This window comes from Crotalus tigris, unplaced genomic scaffold (assembly GCF_016545835.1).
Source record: "Crotalus tigris isolate CLP2741 ecotype Arizona unplaced genomic scaffold, ASM1654583v1 scf7180000024401.5802323, whole genome shotgun sequence".
NCBI classification, from domain to species: domain Eukaryota; kingdom Metazoa; phylum Chordata; class Lepidosauria; order Squamata; family Viperidae; genus Crotalus; species Crotalus tigris.
Window position 1 is genome coordinate 1,515,253 of NW_024100569.1, and position 22,698 is coordinate 1,537,950.

At 38.0% G+C, this 22,698-nt stretch overlaps 1 protein-coding gene across 1 annotated transcript in view; it reads right to left on the reverse strand.

Moving 5' to 3' along the window:
• STXBP3 (syntaxin binding protein 3) overlaps positions 1-22,698 on the reverse strand; it is a 34,013-nt gene that overhangs the window by 1,164 nt on the left and 10,151 nt on the right. Inside the window, exons 5-18 of the mRNA XM_039329592.1 lie at positions 21,150-21,228; positions 19,999-20,099; positions 17,892-18,040; positions 16,123-16,213; positions 15,362-15,486; positions 11,968-12,072; positions 11,137-11,194; positions 9,250-9,315; positions 7,663-7,743; positions 5,996-6,134; positions 5,155-5,261; positions 4,326-4,421; positions 2,330-2,415; positions 2,096-2,244 (exon numbers count right to left, since the gene is read on the reverse strand). Coding sequence (XP_039185526.1) covers positions 2,096-2,244; positions 2,330-2,415; positions 4,326-4,421; positions 5,155-5,261; positions 5,996-6,134; positions 7,663-7,743; positions 9,250-9,315; positions 11,137-11,194; positions 11,968-12,072; positions 15,362-15,486; positions 16,123-16,213; positions 17,892-18,040; positions 19,999-20,099; positions 21,150-21,228 — 1,432 coding nt within the window. The remainder of the gene's footprint in view (positions 1-2,095; positions 2,245-2,329; positions 2,416-4,325; positions 4,422-5,154; positions 5,262-5,995; positions 6,135-7,662; positions 7,744-9,249; positions 9,316-11,136; positions 11,195-11,967; positions 12,073-15,361; positions 15,487-16,122; positions 16,214-17,891; positions 18,041-19,998; positions 20,100-21,149; positions 21,229-22,698) is intronic.

A 22,698-nucleotide genomic window follows, 5' to 3' on the forward strand; every position in this document is an offset into this window, starting at 1 on the left:
TCTAAGTGCTATGTGCTTAGAGCTCAAAGCATTGTTAGAGATCCCACACGCCCACTTTACAGACTATTTCTGTTGCTCCCCTCTGGAAGGAGGTTTTGAAGTATTTCTAGCAGGACTATCCGATTACGCAATAGTTTTATTCCGTATGCCATCCATCTGGTAAACTTGCAAGATTCATTTTTCTCGCCATGCACATGTATACATAATCTGAACTAGATTGTGTTGTCTCTCTATGCCATATAATATATGTGGGTATATGCGTAATTCTGTATTTATTTATTGTTGTCATTTATGTAGTATATATTGGAGGTGGTGACCCTTTGAAAACTGTATGCAATAAAATTTCATTTTTAATGTATGCCGATTAGTATACATTCAAAGTGACAATGAAGTTATTATTCTATCCTATTCATAGCAGACTACATTATTTTTCTAATGTGCAGAAGAAAAACGTAATGGCGTTTTCATTTTAAAAATGAAAAACTTGATACAGTTCCATTAGAGAGTAAGGACAAAGCAACTGCAGGGGCATTCATACCAATTTTTAAAAGAGATATTTATATCCTGCTTTTATTATACTTATAAATAACTCAAGACAGCAAATTTATCTAAGACTACTATTACTCCCATTTTCCCCATAGCAACAACCCTATGAGGTAGGTTGGGCTGAGAGAGTGTGACTGGCCCAAAGTCACTCAGCTAACTTTCATGCCTAAGGTGGGACTAGAACTCACAGTCTCCTGGTTTCTAACCTGGTGCCTTAACCATTAAAACAAACTTGATTTCTAAAGTAAAGAATCCAAGTTTGTTAAGTAACATTCAGAAATTTGCATCCATGACAATATATCATTTTCCCACTTGAACCAGGGTTCCAAAGACTTTTCTTTTAACTAATGTTCAGCAGCCTGAAAAAAGTTTGAAAATCCTCAGGCAAGACTGGAAAATGTGGTCTAAGTATGGAGCTGAAACATATGTAGTCCAGATCAGGAATGCAAAAATAAGGCAAACTTTCATAACAGCACCAGCTAAATGTGACTAGGAAAAGTAAGGACTTAATATTCAGAAAAACTGACAGACTGGTTAGACATGCAATGGTTTCTTGCACCATTGCTCCTAAATTCTAGCATAGTATCTCTGATTTTCCTAGTTTATTTCTTTCCCCATTTCCTTTAAGCTGCTTCTACCATTGGTTAGAGTGCAGTATTGCAGACTAACTGTGCCCACTGCCAGGAGTTTGATCCTGACCGGTTCAAGGTTGACTCAGCCTTCCATCCTTCCAAGGTTGGTAAAATGAGCACCCAGATTGTTGGGGGCAAAATGCTGATTCTGTAAACCACTTAGAGAGAGCTGTAAAGCACCGTGAAGCAGCATATAAGTCTAAATGGTATTGCTATTTGTAAATTGCAATGAAAAGCCTGGCAGGTGGAACAGCACAGAAGCCATACAAAAGGGAAGAGGAGAGAAAGAAAGGTAAAATATACCAGCCTTGTCCTATCCACTCCTTTAGACCTTTCTAGAATTTACCTTAGCAGAAGTCATTAAGCAAATGCAGTGGTCATAAATGCAAACTCATTGTTTGCACTCATGGGTGCTGCTTTGCTGAAAACCAAAAATGCCTGTTTGGAGCAAACCGCTGCAAAACAAGGTCATGTGAGTGTGGAATGCTGCAAACAGCCTAAATGTGGCTGTGTTGCTGAGCGCCATGGGAAATACAGCCTTGGACATCTTGGGAATGGGGAAGGCCTTGGGAGGGCCAGGGCAAGAGGCCCCGTGCCTGTGCTAGGCTTCCAATGGCCTCCCCCACCCAGGAGGCACCTTGCACTCCGCTTAATGACCCACACGTTCATTTAACATTTCATTAGGGAGAGCAGGGATCAGGAGATTAGATGAGATGTTTTACCTAATGACTGCCAAGGCATGCGACCATAATGATCATATCTCAAGAATTTTCTGTATTCAAAAGATAGGCAGAATGGCTTTCCCTATAATATGTTTGTGTTATTTCATTTTCACCGTTTCTGTCTTTGGCTCTTTGTAAGCTTTTCCCCTTTTTTATATATTAAAGCAACAAAACTATACTGAAAAGCAAGCTTACCAATAATAACTTCACAAGACTTGTATGCCTGAGAAACTTCATAAGCACAACGTGTCTCTGAATACGTAATGCCTCCAATGACAAACACAATCAACTTTGCACCACTCTTACGTTCATCCAAGTAACTAGTTTTGGGTTTATGACGAGCACTGTAAAGGGAAGTACACAGAACTGTTCAAACTAATTATCAGGAAAACAAGGAGCAATTGTGTCAAGTACATTTAAATTCCTAACCTCACTGCTCCTGAACCATTCCAAGGTGCTGGGCACTGGGAACAATAAGGCCACTCTTTTGAATCTAATTTATTTTCTATAGCATCCTAGAAAACAAAGAAATATGACCCTGTTATATTATTCAAAGATTCACATTACCTGTAACCAGCAACCAGATTGAAAGTAGCAAAATTTCTTAGATTAATAGGTAATATATTAACAAAAAATTAGAACAAAAGTTGCCATTTATGAATCATTTTCTCAATGAAAAGACATTTCATAGTTACCAATAATTTATGTTCAACAATCCAAATATTTATCACTACATGTCTCCAAATATTTATCACTTCATAAGGACATGAAGTGATAAATAAATAAGAACATTCTAAGACAAAGCATCTTGTTTATATAACTGAATAATTTTTTACTTGTACACTAACATTAGAAGGGAGACAGAGCTAAATACTACACACGGTAGTATGTAGTCAGTTTAAGGAATTAAAAATGCCATTTATTTCCAGCAAATATTTGTTAGTGTTCTCTCTCTCTCTCTCTCTCTCTCTCTCTCTCTCTCTCTCTCTCTCTCTCTCTCTCTCTCTCTCTGTGTGTGTGTGTGTGTGCACGCGTGCGTGCGTGGGGCTTTCTATTAAATCTTTGAAGAAAAGCACTTCTTTTTCAATATTTTCAATATTTAAATATATTCTGGGATTCTTCTTAAACTATTTGGCTTCTTCAAAGTACTTTCTGCATGCTACTCAAATGCTAAGAACTGCAAAAAATTGTGTGTGTGTGCGTGCGCGTGTGTGTGAATGTCCAAATATGTCACTAGTTAACTTTCGTTAAAGAGAAATGGACATTAATAGTTTTTCAAATTCTGCAGAATAACATTTTTCCGTAACCCAAGGATTCAGCATAACTAAAAGTAAATAATTGTTCCATTAAATACACGCATATCCACGAGTTATGAGCATTATGAGCATTCACTTAACGCTTGTTCAGTTACATGAGCGCCCCCTAGTGCTTATGAGCAAGTCCCGAAATTACGAATTTTGCAGCAACATGGCAGTCGTTTGCTCTTACGAGCGACCGCAGAGTCTCTGCAACATTCACCCTGGTTATTCCCTCCCTCCCAACCGCTGCCCGAGTCTCCCTAGGCACCAGGCCTTCAATACTCACCCTGCGAAAATCGAGATCCTTCGCTTTCTTGGCTGCTCCAGGCCTTCGGTGCCTTCGCAGAGAATAGAAGCCTAAAGTAACACAAGATCATGCGAGATCAGTGGGGCAAGATCTCATGCTACTGATCGCACGTGATCGCATGGTACTTTAGGCCTCTGTTCTCTGCAATAGAGAACGGAACCAAAACAAGGGGATGCTTCCACATGCCTCCGGAGGCTGGATCGGGGCATCAGAGGCCTTTTCCAGACTGCTGCTGTCCGGATCTGAGGCCGGGGGATACTTCTGCAGCCCCCCTGTGGCCCAATCCAGGCTCCAGAAGCCTTTTCCAGGTCACTGACACCCGGATCTGAGGCCGGGGGAATGCTTTCGTAGTTCTCTGTCATCCCGTTTCCAGGCAGCAGCAGCCTGGAAAAGGCTTCTGGAACCCGGATTGGGCCGCAGGGGGGCTGCATAAGTGTCCCCCAGCCTCAGAACTGGGCGGCAGCAGGATCCATGGCAGAGAGGAGATGGATCTTTTCCAGGTGAGTCTGGTGCGGCAGGAAGGGAAGGAGAAGCATGAGGTATCTTAGTGGGTCGGGGAGGCCTTAGGGGCCTGTTCCATCACTAGGTCCTCCATGGCCCTCCCCACCCTGAGATACCTCATGTTCACTTAATGAGCCATATGCGTTTTAATGAGCAAGGGAGTGATCTTCCTTGAGGTACAAGATTCACTCTACCAGTTTTTGAGTTATGAGTGGAATGGGCATTACACTCCATTACACTAGTAACTCAAGGGCTACCTGTATACACTCACATCCTCTCTTTAAAATTTCTGCTTAAGCATTTTTCATGAAAAATTTACCTCCATGATATCTTTAACAATGGGTGTCCATCTAGAAAGCTGAAATGTTTCTTCTGAAGAGCGATCCCTTCTGGATGATCTTCGTTGCGTTGCAGACTAAAACGTCAAATGTTTATTATCATCTAAGAAATCAGATATTCAAACAAAAATCCACAATAGGTACTCCTCCTAAGTTGTAATTTAGCTGTTTGCTTTGTTCTTCATAAATCTAAATTATCTACCCTAGCCTGAGATTCACTAAACATTTCTCTTTTATTTATTTTTATTTATTTATTTTTAAAATTTATAAACCGCCCCACTATTAATGTTCCACTCCATTCAATAAGAAAATATGTACAATCCAGCTTCAGAGTTCAAAAGTTTTGGTACGATGTAGTAATATGAGACAGGTATAGTTGTAGGTTCAGATTTCCCATCAAGATTTCCCATTGGTTGCCCTCAGATAAGCATTACATCTGAGGTTTATCTCCATAGCCACTTTAACTTGATATAATTATGCAAACTTTTTATTAGGTTATTGAGATCATCTTTATAAAACTTTTTGGAATGCTTTCTTATATTATACATTCAGTATGATAAACAGTTTTTTGTGCTATTTATCTGCATTCTGGAGGAAAAAAAATCTCTCATTGTGTTTCTAGCTCTCGTTGCCATGTAATTTTCATAAATTGTTCTAATTATAATGACTGCTGACTGAAGAATTTGGAGAATTAAGTGAGAAGAGAAATAAAATGCAAGGGTGTAAAACTGAAACTAGTGTACTGTATGAGAACCTTGAAAATAAGTAAAGTAAAATAGTTTTCAGGAAAAAAAAAGTTGTATTCCTTACTGTAGTGAGGACAGGCACACCAAGGTACTTCCAATTATTTATCATGTTGCTGTCATTTTCTATCTGTACATTTTGGATCAACTTGTCCAAATTTTCTTGGGTAGTTCCTTTTTGATAAATGTGACATTTTGAATTAGTAATCAACAGCAGTTGCATGGAATAAATTTCAAGCTACATTAAGTCATCAGTGAAAACTTTATACGCCATAGGAATTTATACAATGCTAAATATGTTTCCATCGTGCTAGTGTTTATCATCCTTTCCTAGTTATACTTCTCAAAACATAATGATTTTGGTTTTAATGTATTGAAGAAGATCATTTAAGTAACATTTCTCATGATTTCTCCTCACCCTCCCTGAGCATCTTTTGTAGTCATGACTTGGAGCATTTTGTACTAGGAAATGGTAGCCTAATGAGGAAGGGAAGAATTGCACCTAAAATGTTGCTGAAGCCTGTTTTTTAGATAACTCAATGAATCTTATAGAATTGCTTTCTGGAGAAAAACAGGATGGGAAATTCATTTTCCTGTGAATTTCTCTTATAGTGCAATCTCATGCTTTCTTAGAAATCTCACCAAATTAAATAGTGGTTAAATATTTGGTATATTGCCAAATCAATTTCTGTAAAGTCTGCAATTAAATTAAATTAGCTTAGGATTCAAAAAATAATGTGGCCTGCAGATGCACTGTCCAGAACAGCTATGTTTTATTTTTATGTAAATTGACTGCAATGCATTTAGAAATATTTTCTCCCAATAACCCAGTTTCACAACAAGTGATGTACAATCAGTAACTTAAACTTAAAAGGTCCTGACACCAGAAAACAGTAACCATAGCTTACCATTTGTGCTGAAGATATAGAGAAGAATAGCTCTTATTTTATCGTAGCTATCATGGCTTTTATTAAGTAGTACTGGAAGGAGAACCCGCATTGAGTCTTTCACTTTCTGTCCCACAGCATCTATTCCAAGAGCCAAATCCTACATTATAAACAAGAAAATACAGGAATAATTTTAGCATAAACTTCACTGTAATGCTTCCCTTGGTTTTTAAGCCTTCATTTCAGCTACAGAATTTTGAGGAATTTCTTGTCACATTTGAACTTTTCATGAAAGTCCTATTTCCCACATATAACTATTACTGGATTATTTTGCTAAAGTAGGTTCCAAAAATTCTGAAAATATCAGAAGCAAATAGAACAGAACTATATTAAAGCAAGTTTTAGTCAATCTTGAAGTACATTGTAAGAATGAATTCACCTTTTCTATTTTATAAATAAATCAAACCATTATGTTGCTTGTCTCCGGTTCTCTTCCTACCCCTAATTAAAAACTAACAATGGGACACTACGGCAATTTCATTTTTAAAAGTTTAGGATGTGATAGAATTAAGGCCCTTCCAATTATCAATGAGCTAAAAAGACTGCAACAACGTTTTTGTCCTAGAAAAGAGTGCACTGATCAAGTCACGTCAACATTCACATATGTTAAGTGCTACTTCATCTTAAGGTAAAGATAAACTAAGAAGCAAAGTTGAGGGCTGAATCTATACCCCAACCCATTCAACACACATCAGAAGTATAGGGATGCATATCAGATGTTATCTGAGCCCCCTCTCCAACATTATTCAGTTCTCCAGGTATGGTGAAACAATCTTTTCAGGTTTTTCAAGACAAAATAGAAAACCAGCACTTCCTACTGTACTTCATCCTATATAGACTGCGTTAGAAGAGTAGGGATCCCCTTCATAATACTGTACTACCGTGTTTCCCCGAAAGTGAGACCCGGTCTTACTTTCTTTTGAGCTCTAAAGTAAGCACTTGGATTTACTTTTAGAGAGGGCTTATTTTTTACCGGTACCGCAAGCACGCAGGGATGAGGCGGGGCCTGTACATGGGGTGGAGAAGCAATGCAGTGGTGAGAGCGTGGTGGCAGAACAGGTATGGTACTGGGGTGGGTGGGTGGCATGTGTGCCTTCCCCGTGTCAGGCCAACCCTTGCAGCCATGGGGTGGCCGTGCTGGGCAGTGGCAGGAAGGGCGCTGAGGTGGGGGCAGCCAGGCCAAACAAAGCAGCAGATGGAGCACTAGAGGCTCGGGGAGGGAGGATGGTGAAGCAGGCGGGTGTGCTGCTGTCAGCACCCATGCCTTTGCTTACCTGACTCCCAGCCCCGTGCCGTTTCTCCTTCATGATCTGCCACCACGTGCAGGGAAACATAAGAAGTTTGTGGGAGAAAAAAAAAGATCAATCAATCAGTTCCAACTTCTCGTGAAAAAAAAAAGATCTTGCAAAGTTGGAATTGATTGACCATTTTCTCCCCCACAAACCTTTGTTTCCTTGCATGCAGCGGTGGTAGATCATGAAGGAGGGGTTCCCAGAAAATTTCTTTTCTAACTGACCAAGTCAAGATGGCTGACGGACGGACAGACGGATGGATGGACAGATGGATAAAAAATAAACTTAGGTTAGGATTTGTCTAGTATAAAAAACCCTGGACAATGCTTCACATACCTGTTCCACTTTGCACAGCTTTTCTATATTACTCTTAAATTTATTCATGCAATCTTCAGCTATGTTAAGGTGCACAACTTGCTGTAAAACAGAAAGGGGAAAAGCTATTTTTTCTGGAATTACATTAAATTACATTTACAATTTAAGAATAATTGAGAAAACACTTGTATTTCCTAAAACCAATATGTTAGTATTTGGATTTAAATAAAAAGCAATCGCATTATTCATCATTTTAGGCAGAAACTGTTGTAAGTGTAATGAACAAGACTTACACTATAGTCAAGCCATTATTTTATTTCTGAGACTATAGCTGTAATAGTCAGGAAGAAAATAAAGTCTACTGAATTTAGAAGGATATATCTTAATGAAGACATGCTTAGAAAATAATGAAATAATGGAAATTATTGATTTTTATGACATTTAGAATATAGTAGTAGGAATTCATGAGGGTTAATATCAATTGCAGCAAATTAGAAAGTTCACAGTGTCACAAAATGTTAAGCATTATATCCATGAGACTCATCAACAGTTATACAATCCTTTGAGGTCTGCAGAGGTATTTAAATGACTAAAATCAAGACTAAATGAACTGTGATCTGCTCAAACAATAACCACGCAAATATACAAGATCTGTTCAATTCAAATATAAAACTACCTAAAAATCATAGTTTTGATACATAATAATGTACTGATGCAAGTACATCTATAAACATGCTTTTATCTCAGCATAATTTGGGCAGAGTTTTAGGCCATAATCAGGATTTAAAAAGAAAGAAGTCAAAATTTTCAATATGGTATGAATTATTGAAGATCATATAAGGCCACCTCTGAAAATTGGTTTTCATCTTCTCCATTTACTAACAAGGAGATTTCAACAATTTTATAAAATAGACATACTAAATAGGACAATTATTATTGAAAGCCTTAGAATTTGGGAAGTTAATTTGAGTTTAAACTCAAATCTTGTTAGATATGTTTGTGCCATAGAAATATTTTAAAATCTATTTGCAGTAAGTCATCAAAAATGTACTCCAGATTGTATTGTACCCCACTAAAATTAGACTATTAAATTGTAATCTTTCTAGATTGTGATAGCAGGATAATAAGCAAATTGGAATCTATTACCAATTCGTGGGTTGAATGTACATTTGGAAATTGAAAATCCTTTCACGGCACCAAAAGCACATACATTGATATATAAGAAAATTTAATAGCTGCCAGTTTTGTTACTACAAATTATGGAATTTAAGTGTGGAAAAGTGTGCTCTGGTTAACAAAAAACACAAGAAAAACTTACAGTGATTAAAGGATATATTCAAACATGGTCATTGTTAATATAGCTAACAATATTTTGTATAATAAATTGCCTTCATATAAATATCATTCTGGATAGAAAAACTGAATATAGATATTTATAATATTTTATCTTTTTCTCTCTCCGAAGAATATATGCTTTCAAGTTTCAGTGTCTTCCTTCACTTCCTCCCTCTGTCATTTTTTCTTTCTTTTCCTTGCTGATTCATTTTCTTTTTAACTACATTTTTAAAAATATTGTTTTCTTCCATTGTCATATAATTTTCTGCTTACCTTAGTAATCTGCTTGCGAAAGTAGGGCATCTTTTTCATAAGCTGAGCCAGATTATTTAATGATATCTGGGAAAAAGCATTTGTAAAGTCAATTCAAATATTTAATATTTAACATTTCTTTTTGTCCTCTTAATTTTTTCATTCAAAGATCAGGAAATATAATTATTACAGAGTACAATAAAATTAATAAGATTACTGTCTTATTAGATAAGGTAACAATATTGCCAGAAAATGTTTTAGGGCCTATGAAGGATTTTAATCATTTATCAAAAGAGTTAAGTATTAAGGGCATTTTATATATTTGAAATCAGGAATTCTGATTTCAGGAATTCTCCTTTCCACATTCATTCTTTTAGCATCATGTTGTTGGCTAACTGTTTAAAGCAGTGGTTCTCAACCTTCCTAATGCCGCGATCCTTTAATACAGTTCCTCATGTTGTGGTGACCCCCAACCATAAAATTATTTTCATTGCTACTTCATAACTGTAAATTTGCTACTGTTATGAATTGTAAAGTAAATATCTGATATGCAGGGTGTATTTTCACTGTTATGAATTGAACATACAGTAATTAAAGCACAGTGATTAATCACAAAAACAATATAGCAATGCTCGCTGGAGAAGCTTACTCTTCCTTGCTCAAAAATGTTGGGAGGGAGGGAAGGGGAAGGAAGGAAGGAAGATTGAAGGGGAAAGAATGGAGATGGAGAAGGAAGGAGATTGAAGGAATGAAGGAAGGAAGGAAGGAAGGAAGGAAGGAGAAATTGAAGGGGAAGGGATGGAGATGGATGGAAGGAAGGAAGGAATATTGAAGGGGAAAGGAAGGAGATTGAAGGGGAAAGCAGCTCCGCACAATTGCCCAGGGGGGAGGCTCTGGCGGAGAGCCTGGCAGAGAGCCAAGCGGCGGCACCTCCGGGGCCTCAGAAGCTGCGCAGAGCATCCGCACACCTCGGAGCCGCCGGCCGCCCTCTCGCGCCCAACCTGGAGCCCCCATCCTCATCCCGGCACTTCTTGCCCTCTCCCAGCTGCGCCCCTGGGACCTGCCCGCCCCTCCAGCCTCCTGAGCGCCATCGCAGCGGCGGGGTCGTGGGAGCCCCTTCCCACGCTGCACAGCCCTTCACCGCCACGATCCTTCCCTGACTCGTCACATGCGAGGGGCGTGGCCAGAGCGCCAGGTCCCGGTCGGAAGGCGCCACTTCTCCCCTACCGGCCTGGCCGGCTGGCCTCCGACACACATGCGGGCATCACCCCTGCCTGGCCGCTTCCAAGGCCCGGAGCCCGGAAAGCTGGGAAGGAGCCGCTCCTGCCTGCCAGTCCCAGGGCCGCGCTGGGCGCCAGAGGGCTGAGGCGGCCTCTGACGGCGAGAGAGGCGGACCGGGTGGCACAGGGGAGGCTCCGGCGCGGAGGGCGGCTGGGCAACCAGGAGGCGTGGGGACCGGCTCAGCGCCACAGCTCAGCTCAGTTCAGCCAGCAGCGGCGGCGGCAGCAGAGCAGCCCAGTGGCAGCGCCAGCAGCGGCCCAGACCTGGTTCGGCTTGGCCCAGCCGCCCACGCAGCTGAGCCAGCCCGGGGCAGCGTCGGGGGCACGCGCAATGGTGCTGAGGCAAGAGCAGGTGCTATCAGAGGAGAAGGGCACCCTGGAGGCGGAGGAGCCGGTGGAGGAGGGGGATGAGGGCGGCAGCCCGATAGAGGAGCGGTGTCTCGGTTCCTAAGACCATTGGAAATATGTGTTTTCCGATGGTCTTAGGTGACCCCTGTGAAAGAGTCGTTCAACCCCCAAAAGGGTCGCAACCCACAGGTTGAGAATCGCTGGTTTAAAGGATGATTTAAAGAATACATTATTACATTCTTTATTACATTATTATTATATAAACATAAAAAAATCTTACTTTGCCTTCTGTTGCTTTTCTTTTTGAAGAAACTTCCTTCATAAGTTTTGGTATTTCCCTGAAAGTTTAAAAGAAATCTTACTAAATTAAATATACATAGAACAGTTGTTTACAGCAGAGGTCCCCAACCTTTTGAACACCAGGGACCGGTTCCGTGGAGAGAGGTTTTTCCACGGACTGGAGAATGTGTGGTTTTATGAGCTGCCTGCATCCCACAGATGGGGCTTTGTTTGTTTCTGTGGACCGGTTGTTGGCATGCCACGAATCCGGTACTGGCCCACGGATCAGGAGTTGGGGACCCCAGGTCTACAGTGTCATTTGCTTAGTGACAAGCATTATTTTAGACTAGCCTTTTTTCAACCTTTTTACCCAGGAGGAAGCCTGAATAATTTTCAGCTCTCAGGCAACTCAGGAAGCTGAGATGTGGCATGCATAAGACTCTCACTAGTTCAGAAAATGTTTACATTTTTTTTGTGAGCACTAGTTGAGAATTTTTTTTTTAATCATGATTTTTCATAGAACCTGTAATGCTTTCTCGTGGAACTCTAGAATTCTGAATAAAAAATAAATAAAATAAAATAAATTTTAAAAAAATCTGTTTCAAACAAATATAACTTTATGTATGTAGACAGGTTGGTGAGAAAAATATTTAGTAGTTCAACCAAAATGAGGAAGACAGGTTATTTCACCGTCAAATAATTCTGTGAGGTGGTTATATTTTAATATATCTACACTGTGGGTTCTGCTTGTGTACATACACACAGAGGCTTAAGCTTTATGTAACTGTTATTCCATAACTGTGCTTACAATATTAAAAAATGTGTCACTTACTCCAATACATCCGCAATATGTCTGTGTCGGATTTTCACCCAAAGATCGTCATCTTCCTCTAGAATGGCTTCTCTTTCTTTCCCACTTGCACCATCAGTCTTATACCTATGTTTAAAAAGCAGTTTATTCATTTTAATATATGATGCTAAATGTACAAAATATTTTTGCACAGATATTTCATAAGCAGTATAGCAAAGCTCTTATTTTGAATGCATATCAAGAACCTGATGAAAACGCAAGTTGCACTTTTCATGAAGTGCTGCAATTTTAAGCATTGTCTATGTCCCTAAGCAAATGTGGAGGTAAAATCCCATATGGAAAGTTTATGCTGAAAGTATAATTTTATTCAGTTGCAACAACACATATAAAACTGCGTGAACTTAAATGCAACACAGATTCCCTAAACACCTTTATAAATGTATTTAGATTATCTAGCTTCTCCTTTAGTACACTGAATTTGACACTACTCAGTTTTTTTAATTCCTGTTCTGCAGAGAATATTCTATTTTACATAAATAAATAATCCTAAATATAAACTTCACATGCAATCACTGTAGACTCTGATAGAGTAACTGTTTAATTCACATACATCTATAACTAACATGCTTAGCATTACATTTCCAACTATTAAGCAGATTACTAAAGACTGAAGGAATACTACAGAGCATACTAAAGTTATGCCACGAAACACTTTATATGCATAGAAACTCACAGAAACTGATTCAACCAGAAAGCAGTAGAAATACAAGAGGGGAAAATGGAAAGTTAGTTTTAGCAAAAGTTATTTCATGGCTGTAATACTAAATAAAGCACTGACTACTCTGAAGCATTTCTTCTAATTGAATGCAATAATTGTTCACTAATCTACATTTGTTTGTATTTGATATACAGCTACTAGGGCTGGGCAAATTCTTCAATGTAATTGCTTATGAATGCACAGGATTATGTAGGAAGCTCTTCTTTTCTCTGAGTCATGCAGTTCCTTCTAAAGCTGTTCCTGGCTGCCTCTGCACACATATGCATGTAACACCACTTCACCAGAAGGCAGAAAACACCGAGAGCAAATAATGAATAGCTGTGCAAATTGTAGAGAAAGACATGGCTGTTTTAATAATTCAGAAAGAGGCGGTTCACAGACACTACTTTGTGTTCCTAAGATTGGTTTGGAAACATTTACACAAGCCATACGTATATCAACAACTTACTTTTGGATTTTTGAAGTGAGATCTGAGACCTGCTTAGATGTCATTTTTAAAACATAGTTGTTGTTGTTGTTTTTTAAAAAAAGCTGCCATTAGGCACAAAAATTCTACCAGCAAAAATACAAAAATCAAATATATTCATTGTAGTAGTTTACAGAGAGATTGCATTAGTACTGCAATTGCCTAATGGCTTGTTGATCATTAATTTAAATTATGCCACAGAGGAAAATCTCTCACTAAATAATTGCTTACATCAGGGGTGTCAAACTTGTAATGTCACGTGATGTGTTGCGACGTGTCACAACTTTTTTTCCATTGCCAGCAATGGGGTGGGCACGGTTTTGCCATAATGCATCCGGCCCATGGACCGGCAGTTTGACACCCCTGGCTTACATTAAAAGAGTTCTCTAGAACAATTTTCTATGATCTGTTGCCTTCCAAATACATTGGACTACATTTCCTCAAACTCTAGCCAAATCATGTTTGGCTGTTCCAGAAAATAAATTCAAATATATTTGGAAGTTCTCAAGAAATAAATAATCCTGGTTAGTTCAAAACACAAAGCAAGTTTCATAAAACATAAATGTTCAGTTTTCAATTGTCTGTTATAAATAGTGTTATTTCAGCAGTGAAATCAGCAGATAATATTCTAGTGCTGGAATGCACTAGACATTAAGAAACTGAGATGTTCTACTTACATCATATGATATATATATATATATATATATATATATATATATATATATATATATATATCATATGATGTAAGTACTCAGAAATAAATCTCGCATGCTTACTAAATATCAATCACTAGCAACTACTTTTAAGATTGTAGGGTTAAATCATTCTCTTCATGATTATGATAAATCAATGGATGATGATATGGTGATGAAAGAAACCCTTTAGAAATACCTATAATTATATCTATAATATAATAGTAATACTGTGACCTACAATGTGGTCTGAGTTTTGTTTAATTTCAGTTGATGAGATCCTGGTTAAACGAACAACACAAAATAATGTACTTTATTGGACATATTAAGACATATTAGCTGTATTTGGTGAAAAAAAATATGTGAAAGTTTGTAGAAATTTGTAAAAAGAAATGCCTCCTGTACCCACTGATCAATCCCACACATTGATTTGGAGGCAGCTTGGCATATTCCTACAGAACTGCTGCAATTTATTTATATTTGTGAGTCTACATGAACTGTTTGCTTTACATCATGCCACAACATTTCATCTGAGTTAAGACTAAAACTCTGACTAAGCCATTCCAAAAGGGAAAAAAAATTTCCTCTGCTTCAACCATTTTTCCATAGTTTCATGTGTGTCATGCTATATGATACACATTCATTTACATTTCTGCTTATGGATGGATAACCTAACATTGCTCTGCAGAATTTGCTGCTTTGATAGAGAATGCACTATATCCTCAACGATTAGGAGACATCTAGATTCTAGGACTGTAAAACAGCCTCAAACTACGAGACTCCCTCTACCATGCTTCATATTTGTGATGTAGTTATTTTGTTAGAATACAGTATCTTGTATTTTTCAAACATAACATTCACTTTAAAGCCCAGGATGCCACTTTGTCTCATCTGTTCATAAAATATAGACTGCTGGATTATTTGCATGGTTTTTGGCAAACTTGAGAAGGGTAACAATGGACTTTAAAGAACAATGGTTTTCCTTGTTGGCATCTTTCCTGGCATACCGCTCTAGTTTTAGTGTTTTCCATATAACTCAAACTGTCTGCCTTAAGGGAGCTGACTATTCTAAGTCTTAACCTTAATCTTAGCAGGATTTACATGCTCAGATTGTGGCAGATTGTTCACACAATATTCTTTCACGATATAGGCAGAAGACTTTCTGTTGCCTCCAGTGCACAACCAACCATAGGTTTGTGGCTCTTTAAATGAGAGAACAGTGAAGTTTCCACAGGACTGGGGATTTTGTAACCCTATGTAGCATGCCAGAATCTCCCCAGCCCCCCTTTTTGAAAGAAAAAAAAGTCAGAATGCACTACAAAGCATTTTACTTCTTGGGATATTGTTCAGACAATAAAGGGTAAACAAAGAGAGTATGAATATAAAATTATATGTTTACTTATGCATCTTTAAGCTATTGCAGTTTGAAGCTATAAATCTATCATTAGTATATAAAGATCAAAATAAAATTGTACTTGCTTGTATGTATCATTTTCAATTGGTAGCAGGTCATAGGCCATTGCCTGAAAAGTGAGCTCATGAAGCACAGTAGACACGGGGTCAAAGCCACGATCAATTATTAACAGCTGGGAATTAGTTTTGCCCTAAAAAAAAAAAAGAAAGAAAGAAACCTGACATACCTTTTTGGCAATAAGAAAAAAGAGGAACAGAAAGTGGATTAAAATTTAATGTATAATTTTCTCTAAAACTATTAAGCCTTTTTCCGATATAGCTGTCCCAAGGAAAGAGAAAGCAGACTCTAGAAATGAAAGCAACAGAAACTAATGTTAAGAAGACATCATACAGCAAAACCAAAGTGTTCCTTTACCATTCACAATGTATTAATGAAAATAATATTCAAAGAGAAGAGGATTTGATTCTCCATTCCATTCTGTGAAGAACACTCATATGTTCTTTCAGTGAAAGAATGGTGCTATCCCCTAGTCAATTTTTTATTGAAACTGCAGTAATATACAGAAATTACATGGTCTTAACAGTGCAATTATGATTTTTTTCTTTTCCACTGGTTGCTTTTGTTTTTCTTTTTGCAGCTTATTAACCATGAGTACAATTTCATATTCCATTGATAAAAAAGCAAAAACTCCTTTCTAAGAGTATATTTCAAAACCATTCAATAAAAACTGCTACAGTAATAGCATTTTTCTTCCGTAGCTATACTTCCAAAAGATTGAAAGAAGCTGTTTATTATTGCTTGAGAGAAAACCGAGCTTTCACTCTACCTTTACTTGACCTCGCTCATCAATTTTAGAATAGTTTTCAAGCTTTTTCTCGATTAGCTGGGCAAGCTTGTTGGCATTATCCAAAGGTTTACTGAAAAGAAAAAAAAATGAAAGTATTTCTCTTTAACAACATTAGGCCATTAATGAATCTCTGAAAGAGCATTCACTCACTTGTTAGAATTTGTTCTGCAGAAATTCAAAATGCTACATAATTATGCACTGGAGATTGCTTTAAACCAAAGAGGACTGTACAGATTAGTCCTATTTGAATTTAAAGTGTAATTAGGAAATGTGTACCACTTTATTTGAAAGGTAACAGTTGGGGAAATCTACAGGTAGCCCTTAACTTATGAACACAATTGAGCCTGGAATTACGATCGTAAATCATTGTAGTGAGGCACCCCATGGCTGCCTTGTTCAATAACTGCAATCCCAGCATGCCCAATTATGATTTCCAAGCTATGTCCTGGGTTGTCAAGTGGAAACAATCCCAAGTAAGGAGCACTCCCCCCCATCTATGCTATTTTGGCCACTCTACATAGTAGCGCTAGAGGTGGCAATTCCAACTGCCCCAATTGCTCAGCTGACCTTCACTGCCTTGAGCTGTTCTTCAAGCCAGCTTTCCTTTCCACCTGTAAGAGGGTTTATTACCTTCTGCTAGGAAACATCCCATTTTATCTGTAAGCCCTCACAACGTGCAGAAGAAATGGAGGGCATGCAAAATGGGTAATGAGGCTTTTAATGCAACACAAGACAAGGCTCATGTTATTCTCCAAGCCACCCATCCCATTTTTGCAAAACCTGGGAAAGGTCAAAAGGTTTCTAATGGCTTGCAAAAGAAAGGGATGTCTATTTGCAAAAGGTAAGAAAATGCCTGGTGGCAAAGTGAAAAGGAAGCCCATCTGCAGAGGGAAAGGAACTGCAGAGGGAAAGGGTCACCGGCTGGGAGAATGGCTGGAGATGGTGAAGGTCAATTGGGCAAAAGGGACAATTGGAGCTGCCGCTACTGCTTAGTACCACTGTCCAGGATGGCTTAGATGGGAGGTAGATAAGCATGGAGAAGTTGCAGCGCCCCTGCAGTCATAAGGGCAGGCGCAATGCCAAGTGCCTGAATTTTTATCACATGACCATGCAGGTACTGCAATGGCTGTAACTTCAGGCTGGGATCATTACTCTCTTGTTCAGTGCTATCATAATTTTGAATGGTCACTGAACAACTGGTTGCAAGTTGAGAACTACCAGTAAATATCAACTGCTCTGCTATTTATCTGTGGCTGTTTACTGTTAATCAGATGAGTTCAAAGGATGGACTAAGCCACAGAAATACTATTCATCAGCCACTTGACTAGGCTGGCACATTTTTCTAGACTAAACTTCACAACTTGGAAACAAAAAATGTCAAGAAGTGATAAGGTGCCACTAGGAAAGCTGAAATTCTGAATTAACAATCCCACCCAAAATTCTGCTTTTGGTACAAAACTCTCTCTGTCCCTAATTAGTCCTGAATTTCCTGACGGACAAAAAAAGCCTTTAACTTACACCATAACTTGACAACAGAACTCACTCTCCTGAACATTCAATGGATTTTGATAGCAGTGGTATAGAAGTGTAACAAATACATAAACAAATTTAAGATCCCTTTTCACGTTCCAGAATTCTATACTTACCAGTAACTTCCAAATTGCTTAGGCATGGAATTCCATTTCTGTTAAGCTAATATAACCTTCAATAAGCCCACAATGGTATAAAAACAGTGTTTCCAGGCTTACCCTTTATATCTGACTCCTGGATTTTCTTCTAGAGTAGCACATAAGGTAACAATTTGCTCAGCAATTTGCTCCATTACATTATCATTTGTTTTCTCTATGTTGGGGCTATAACAGCGGTAGAATGCATTTGGGACATCAAGAGTAAATACCTAAGTCAAGAAACAGTTTTGTTATAGCCTGTTATGTCTATACAGTGTCAAACGTATCAGAGAAATATGTGTCAAACATAAAGGAGAAATATATGTCAAATATACAGGAAAAATATAAATCAAATGTATAGGAAAAATGTAGGTCAAAGGTACAGGAGAAAGATAAACTAACATAGCCTCTATTACGGATACTTCTAAGAAAAGTCTACATGGCTGACAAATGGTCCCAAACAAATAAGAACTCACAATGCCAAAATATACATCTTCCGCTCTATTAATATACTGGTACCTTTACAGTCCTGCATGGCATGGGGCCAGATTACTTGTCTGTCTCCAGTGGTCTTAGCTGTCATGTCAGATCTAAAATACTTTGGCCACCTAATGAGAAGGAAGGACTCACTGGAGAAGGGCCTAATGCTGGGAAAGATTGAGGGCAATAGAAGAAAGGGACGACAGAGAATGAGATGGCTGGATGGAGTCACTGAAGCAGTAGGTGTGAACTTAAATGGACTCCAGAAGATGGTAGAGGACAGGAAGACCTGGAGGAACGTTGTCTATGGGGTCACGACGGGTCGGACACGACTTCGCAATTAACAACAACAACAACCTGAGGGGAAAAAGCCAGGTTTTATGGAAAACCAATAGGATCAGGACCATATAGGTTTCATGGAGAAAGGCACTGGGACAAAGGAAGCACATTTTCTGAGGCCCATTAGATGACTATTTCAGAGAAAGAGCCAGAGTATGGCTGCCTTTTAGATCTGACATGACAGCTAAGACCACTGGAGACAGACAAGTAATCTGGCCCCATGCCATGCAGGACTGTAAAGGTGATAACCGGCACCTTGAATTGAGAAGCATACTGGGAGCCATCCCTTTAGCAGTGAGGTCATACGGGTGAGACTTGATGCACCCGAGACTGCATGCACTCCTACATTTTGAATAGGTGGCGTTTCTGAATACTTTTCAAAGGCAGCCCTCTGTAGAATGCACTACAGTAATGCAATTAGGAAGTTACTAAAGCCTGAATGAACATGAGCTGAGCCTTCTCATTCAAGAACGAGTGCAACTGATGCAAAAGGTGAATCTGAGCCAAGACTCTCCCGGCCACGTTTGCCATCTGCTCCTCAAGCAAGAACTATGAGCCCAAGACGCCCTGCCCCTAGCAGTCTCAAAGTCCACAACCACTGAATCTTCTTAAGGTTGAATCATAGTTTGTTCTTCCCAATCCAGACTCTAAGTGCCTCTGGGTATTGAAATAAGGCATTCTGATTGACTTTGAGTTTAGTAGTTGAAACATATATCAAAATCAGGATTTTAAAATTCCATTCACTGGGAAATCTCTCACAAGTTAACGGTAGGTAAATCACTCTCTTGCAACTCAAAAATTGTTGTGAGAACAAAATAGGTGGGCAAATATGGCAATATAATACTTTGAATTCTTTGGAATAAGTATAGACAAATATTGAATTTAAAAAAATATATATGCCAAGTAAAAACCATTCTTACAGTTCAAGTTTAAAAGAAAAACATATAGGCATAAAAACTGTGAGGTTTTCTGGTAAACAAAATGCAATTATCCATTGTTTTTCACTAATGAAAAATTGGGAGAGGGCCAGGGAAGAGAGATGTTGTCTATACAATGCTTCCTCCTTGTGATCTTAAAAAAAAACTCTAAAAAGAACATAACCATTTATTATATTTAGATATATAATTAGTTTTGAACAATTCTAAAATATGTTTATTTTTTAGGAAGAAAAATAGATCTACAGATGTGATTTTACTAGCTTCATATACTTTTCATAATTTTACCTTATTTTGTTTTTTATAGAACTTATTCTAGTCTTGTAACGATATATAGTCTCACCTCAAAGCAATTAATTTAGTTACATTTAATGTTTTGCAGTGGATGCTTTAATATTTAAAGATAAAATAAAGCATTAGAATATTAAGTTTACCTGAGATTCATTAGGGATGAAGTTAATATTAATTTCTTTGCATCTTCTGATAGCTTTTGAACAAGATGACTTCATTTTATTGAAAAGTTTGTCATCACAAACTAAAAGAAGAAATATGTTACATGTTCTCAGTTTTTTTTTTCTGCAACAAGTACAACGCAGGACTACACAAAATGACTTTACAAGCCTCACCCTGTAAGTTAAAAATACTCAAATATCTCTTAAAAAATCTTGCATTTCTCCATGGTTACTTTGAGTTAATGTAAAATATTCCATACATAGTTGCAAATTACAAATAGTCCTTGATTTACAAAAAGTCACTTAATGAGTGAAATCGTGGACTTAGAACAAGTTACTTACAACCCATCATTGAAGTTAAAACTGTTATACCACTCCTGAAATATGTGATTGAGTTTTGGGCACTTAGCAACCAACTCATATTTATGACTGGTTGCAGTGTACTTAGGTCATCTGATCATGTTTTGCAACATTTTCGGTCATTTTCTTGCAAAAAAACTCCATTCAATATGCTAGATTTCAACTTATGGCTACATGATTTCCTTAATGACTACATTTAATGATTGTTCTAAAAATGGCTGTAAAATCAATTCCAGTCATGTGGTGACCTGACTTATGATTTATAAGCAAAATTTGGGGCTCACTTGTGGTCCTAAGTGAAGGACTACCTGTAGTTTAAACATAAAAACAGGCCAAATTGCAGACTAAAAAATTTGATCAATTATTTTCATACTGGAATATCAGGGAATTTCATATCCTAATCATAGCAGAATGTGGCCAATATTGTTTATTCATTAGAGAATTCCATCAACATAGCTAACAAAGTCAGCAGACATGTGCAGGAAATAAGAGTAAATTCTTCTGCATGCCACTATAATTCCAAGCTAACATGCAAACTCATGCTAGCAGTTTTTAGATTTTCCCAATAAAATAGAGCAAATCTGAAAACAAATTTCTTCAGTGTCATGTGAAGTTCCAATAATCTAGGCACCCGCTCTGACAGTCTACAAACAGTTAAATTCTCCTTATTTTAATCACTCCCCACTCAATTTTAATATTAAAATGCCATTGCCTTGTCTATACCAACAGCTATAATTGAAGATCAGTTATTTTCTCAATCTGTAAATACTTACAATCAGTGAAGTAGACATATGCTGCTTTGTACTTGCTGGATGATTTACTTGCAAAGTCATTTATAAGCCCATCTACAGACTGAATCATGAAGAAAAAAATATTTTTGTTTGCTTGCTCTTAGAACAAATCTGTAAAAACTTTTAGTAAATTATGTACTTCTAACCCAACTTCTCTACTAGTTAGTCAGCTAGTTGAGAAACTGTTAAAATAAGTCTGATATGAACATCCAAGTTATTATTCCTTATGCAAGGAGTTGCAATGTAAGGATGAAGATGGGAAAAAAAGGAGCACAAAAATTCTGGCAAAGAAAGAAATGCATTTATAAATTTACTATTCATTTATATTATCTGGATGGAAAAAAAACAGCAAACATTTAATGTTTTGCAATGGATGATATAACATTTAAATGGAAAACCAGCATACATAAAAGGGGGAAAGACAACACATTTACAACTAGCACTTGTACAAACAAGCTGTGGTAACATTGTAGCTTAAAATCTTGTATTAATACAGCTCAATGTAAATTAATCATAGGACTAAGTTTGGATGCTGTTAATAACTCTAGTTCAGGAGTGTCAAACTCTAGTTCTGGGGTGTCACGTGACGTGTTGTGACATATCACAACTTTTTCCATTGCCTGCAATGGGGTAGGTGCGGTTTCACCATGACGCATCCAGCCTGCGGGCCAACAGTTTGACATCCCTGCTCTAGTTAATTAAAAATGGAGAAATGAAGCCTTCTAGAGCTTTAGTTCATGCCATACAAGGAGAAAGAAGTATGTAAACTGCATCTTGCCCACCTAGCAGTTAAAAAGCAGGCAAATGCGAGTAGATAAATAGCATTACTTCAGAGGAAAGATAGCAATGTTCCATGCATCTCGGCATAAAGTCATGCTGGCCACATGACCACAGAAATGTCTTTGAAGAAAGCTGGCTCCCTTGGCTAAGAAATGGAGATGAGAACTGCCCCCTAGAGTCGCAACGACTGGACAGAGGAAACCTTTACCCTTTGCAGCATTCTATGATTATGTAACAGCAATTCACAATGGTTTTTTTTTTTTTTTCAGAAACCAATGTTTACTTCTGGCTTCCAGCAAAAAACTCCCACTGCAGAAAATGGATTCGCTTAAATGACCCTGGTGTTTGCTTAACAACCATGGCGATTCGTTTAATGACCATTGAAAAAATATCATAAAATCAAGTTGGTCACATGACTTAGCAACCGGCATGACTTAGTCATAATTCAGAAATTAATTACTTTTGTAAATTGAGGACTACTTGTATTGAACTATATTTTAACACTGGGGAGGGATGAAATCACTGACCCTCCAGATGTTACTGAACTATCACCCGGGGGTTTCTATCAGCAGAGACAATGATGAGAGTTGTTGGAAGGCATAGCTGAAAAGTATCTTGAGGGACAATTAAATTTAGCATTATGTGTAGAATTTAGCATGGGACTGAAATCAGACATCTTTCACAAATAGAACATCAACAGATACAAAAAAATGTCCCTAAATTCTGTCAATTCCCTCCTTCATTGCAGGTC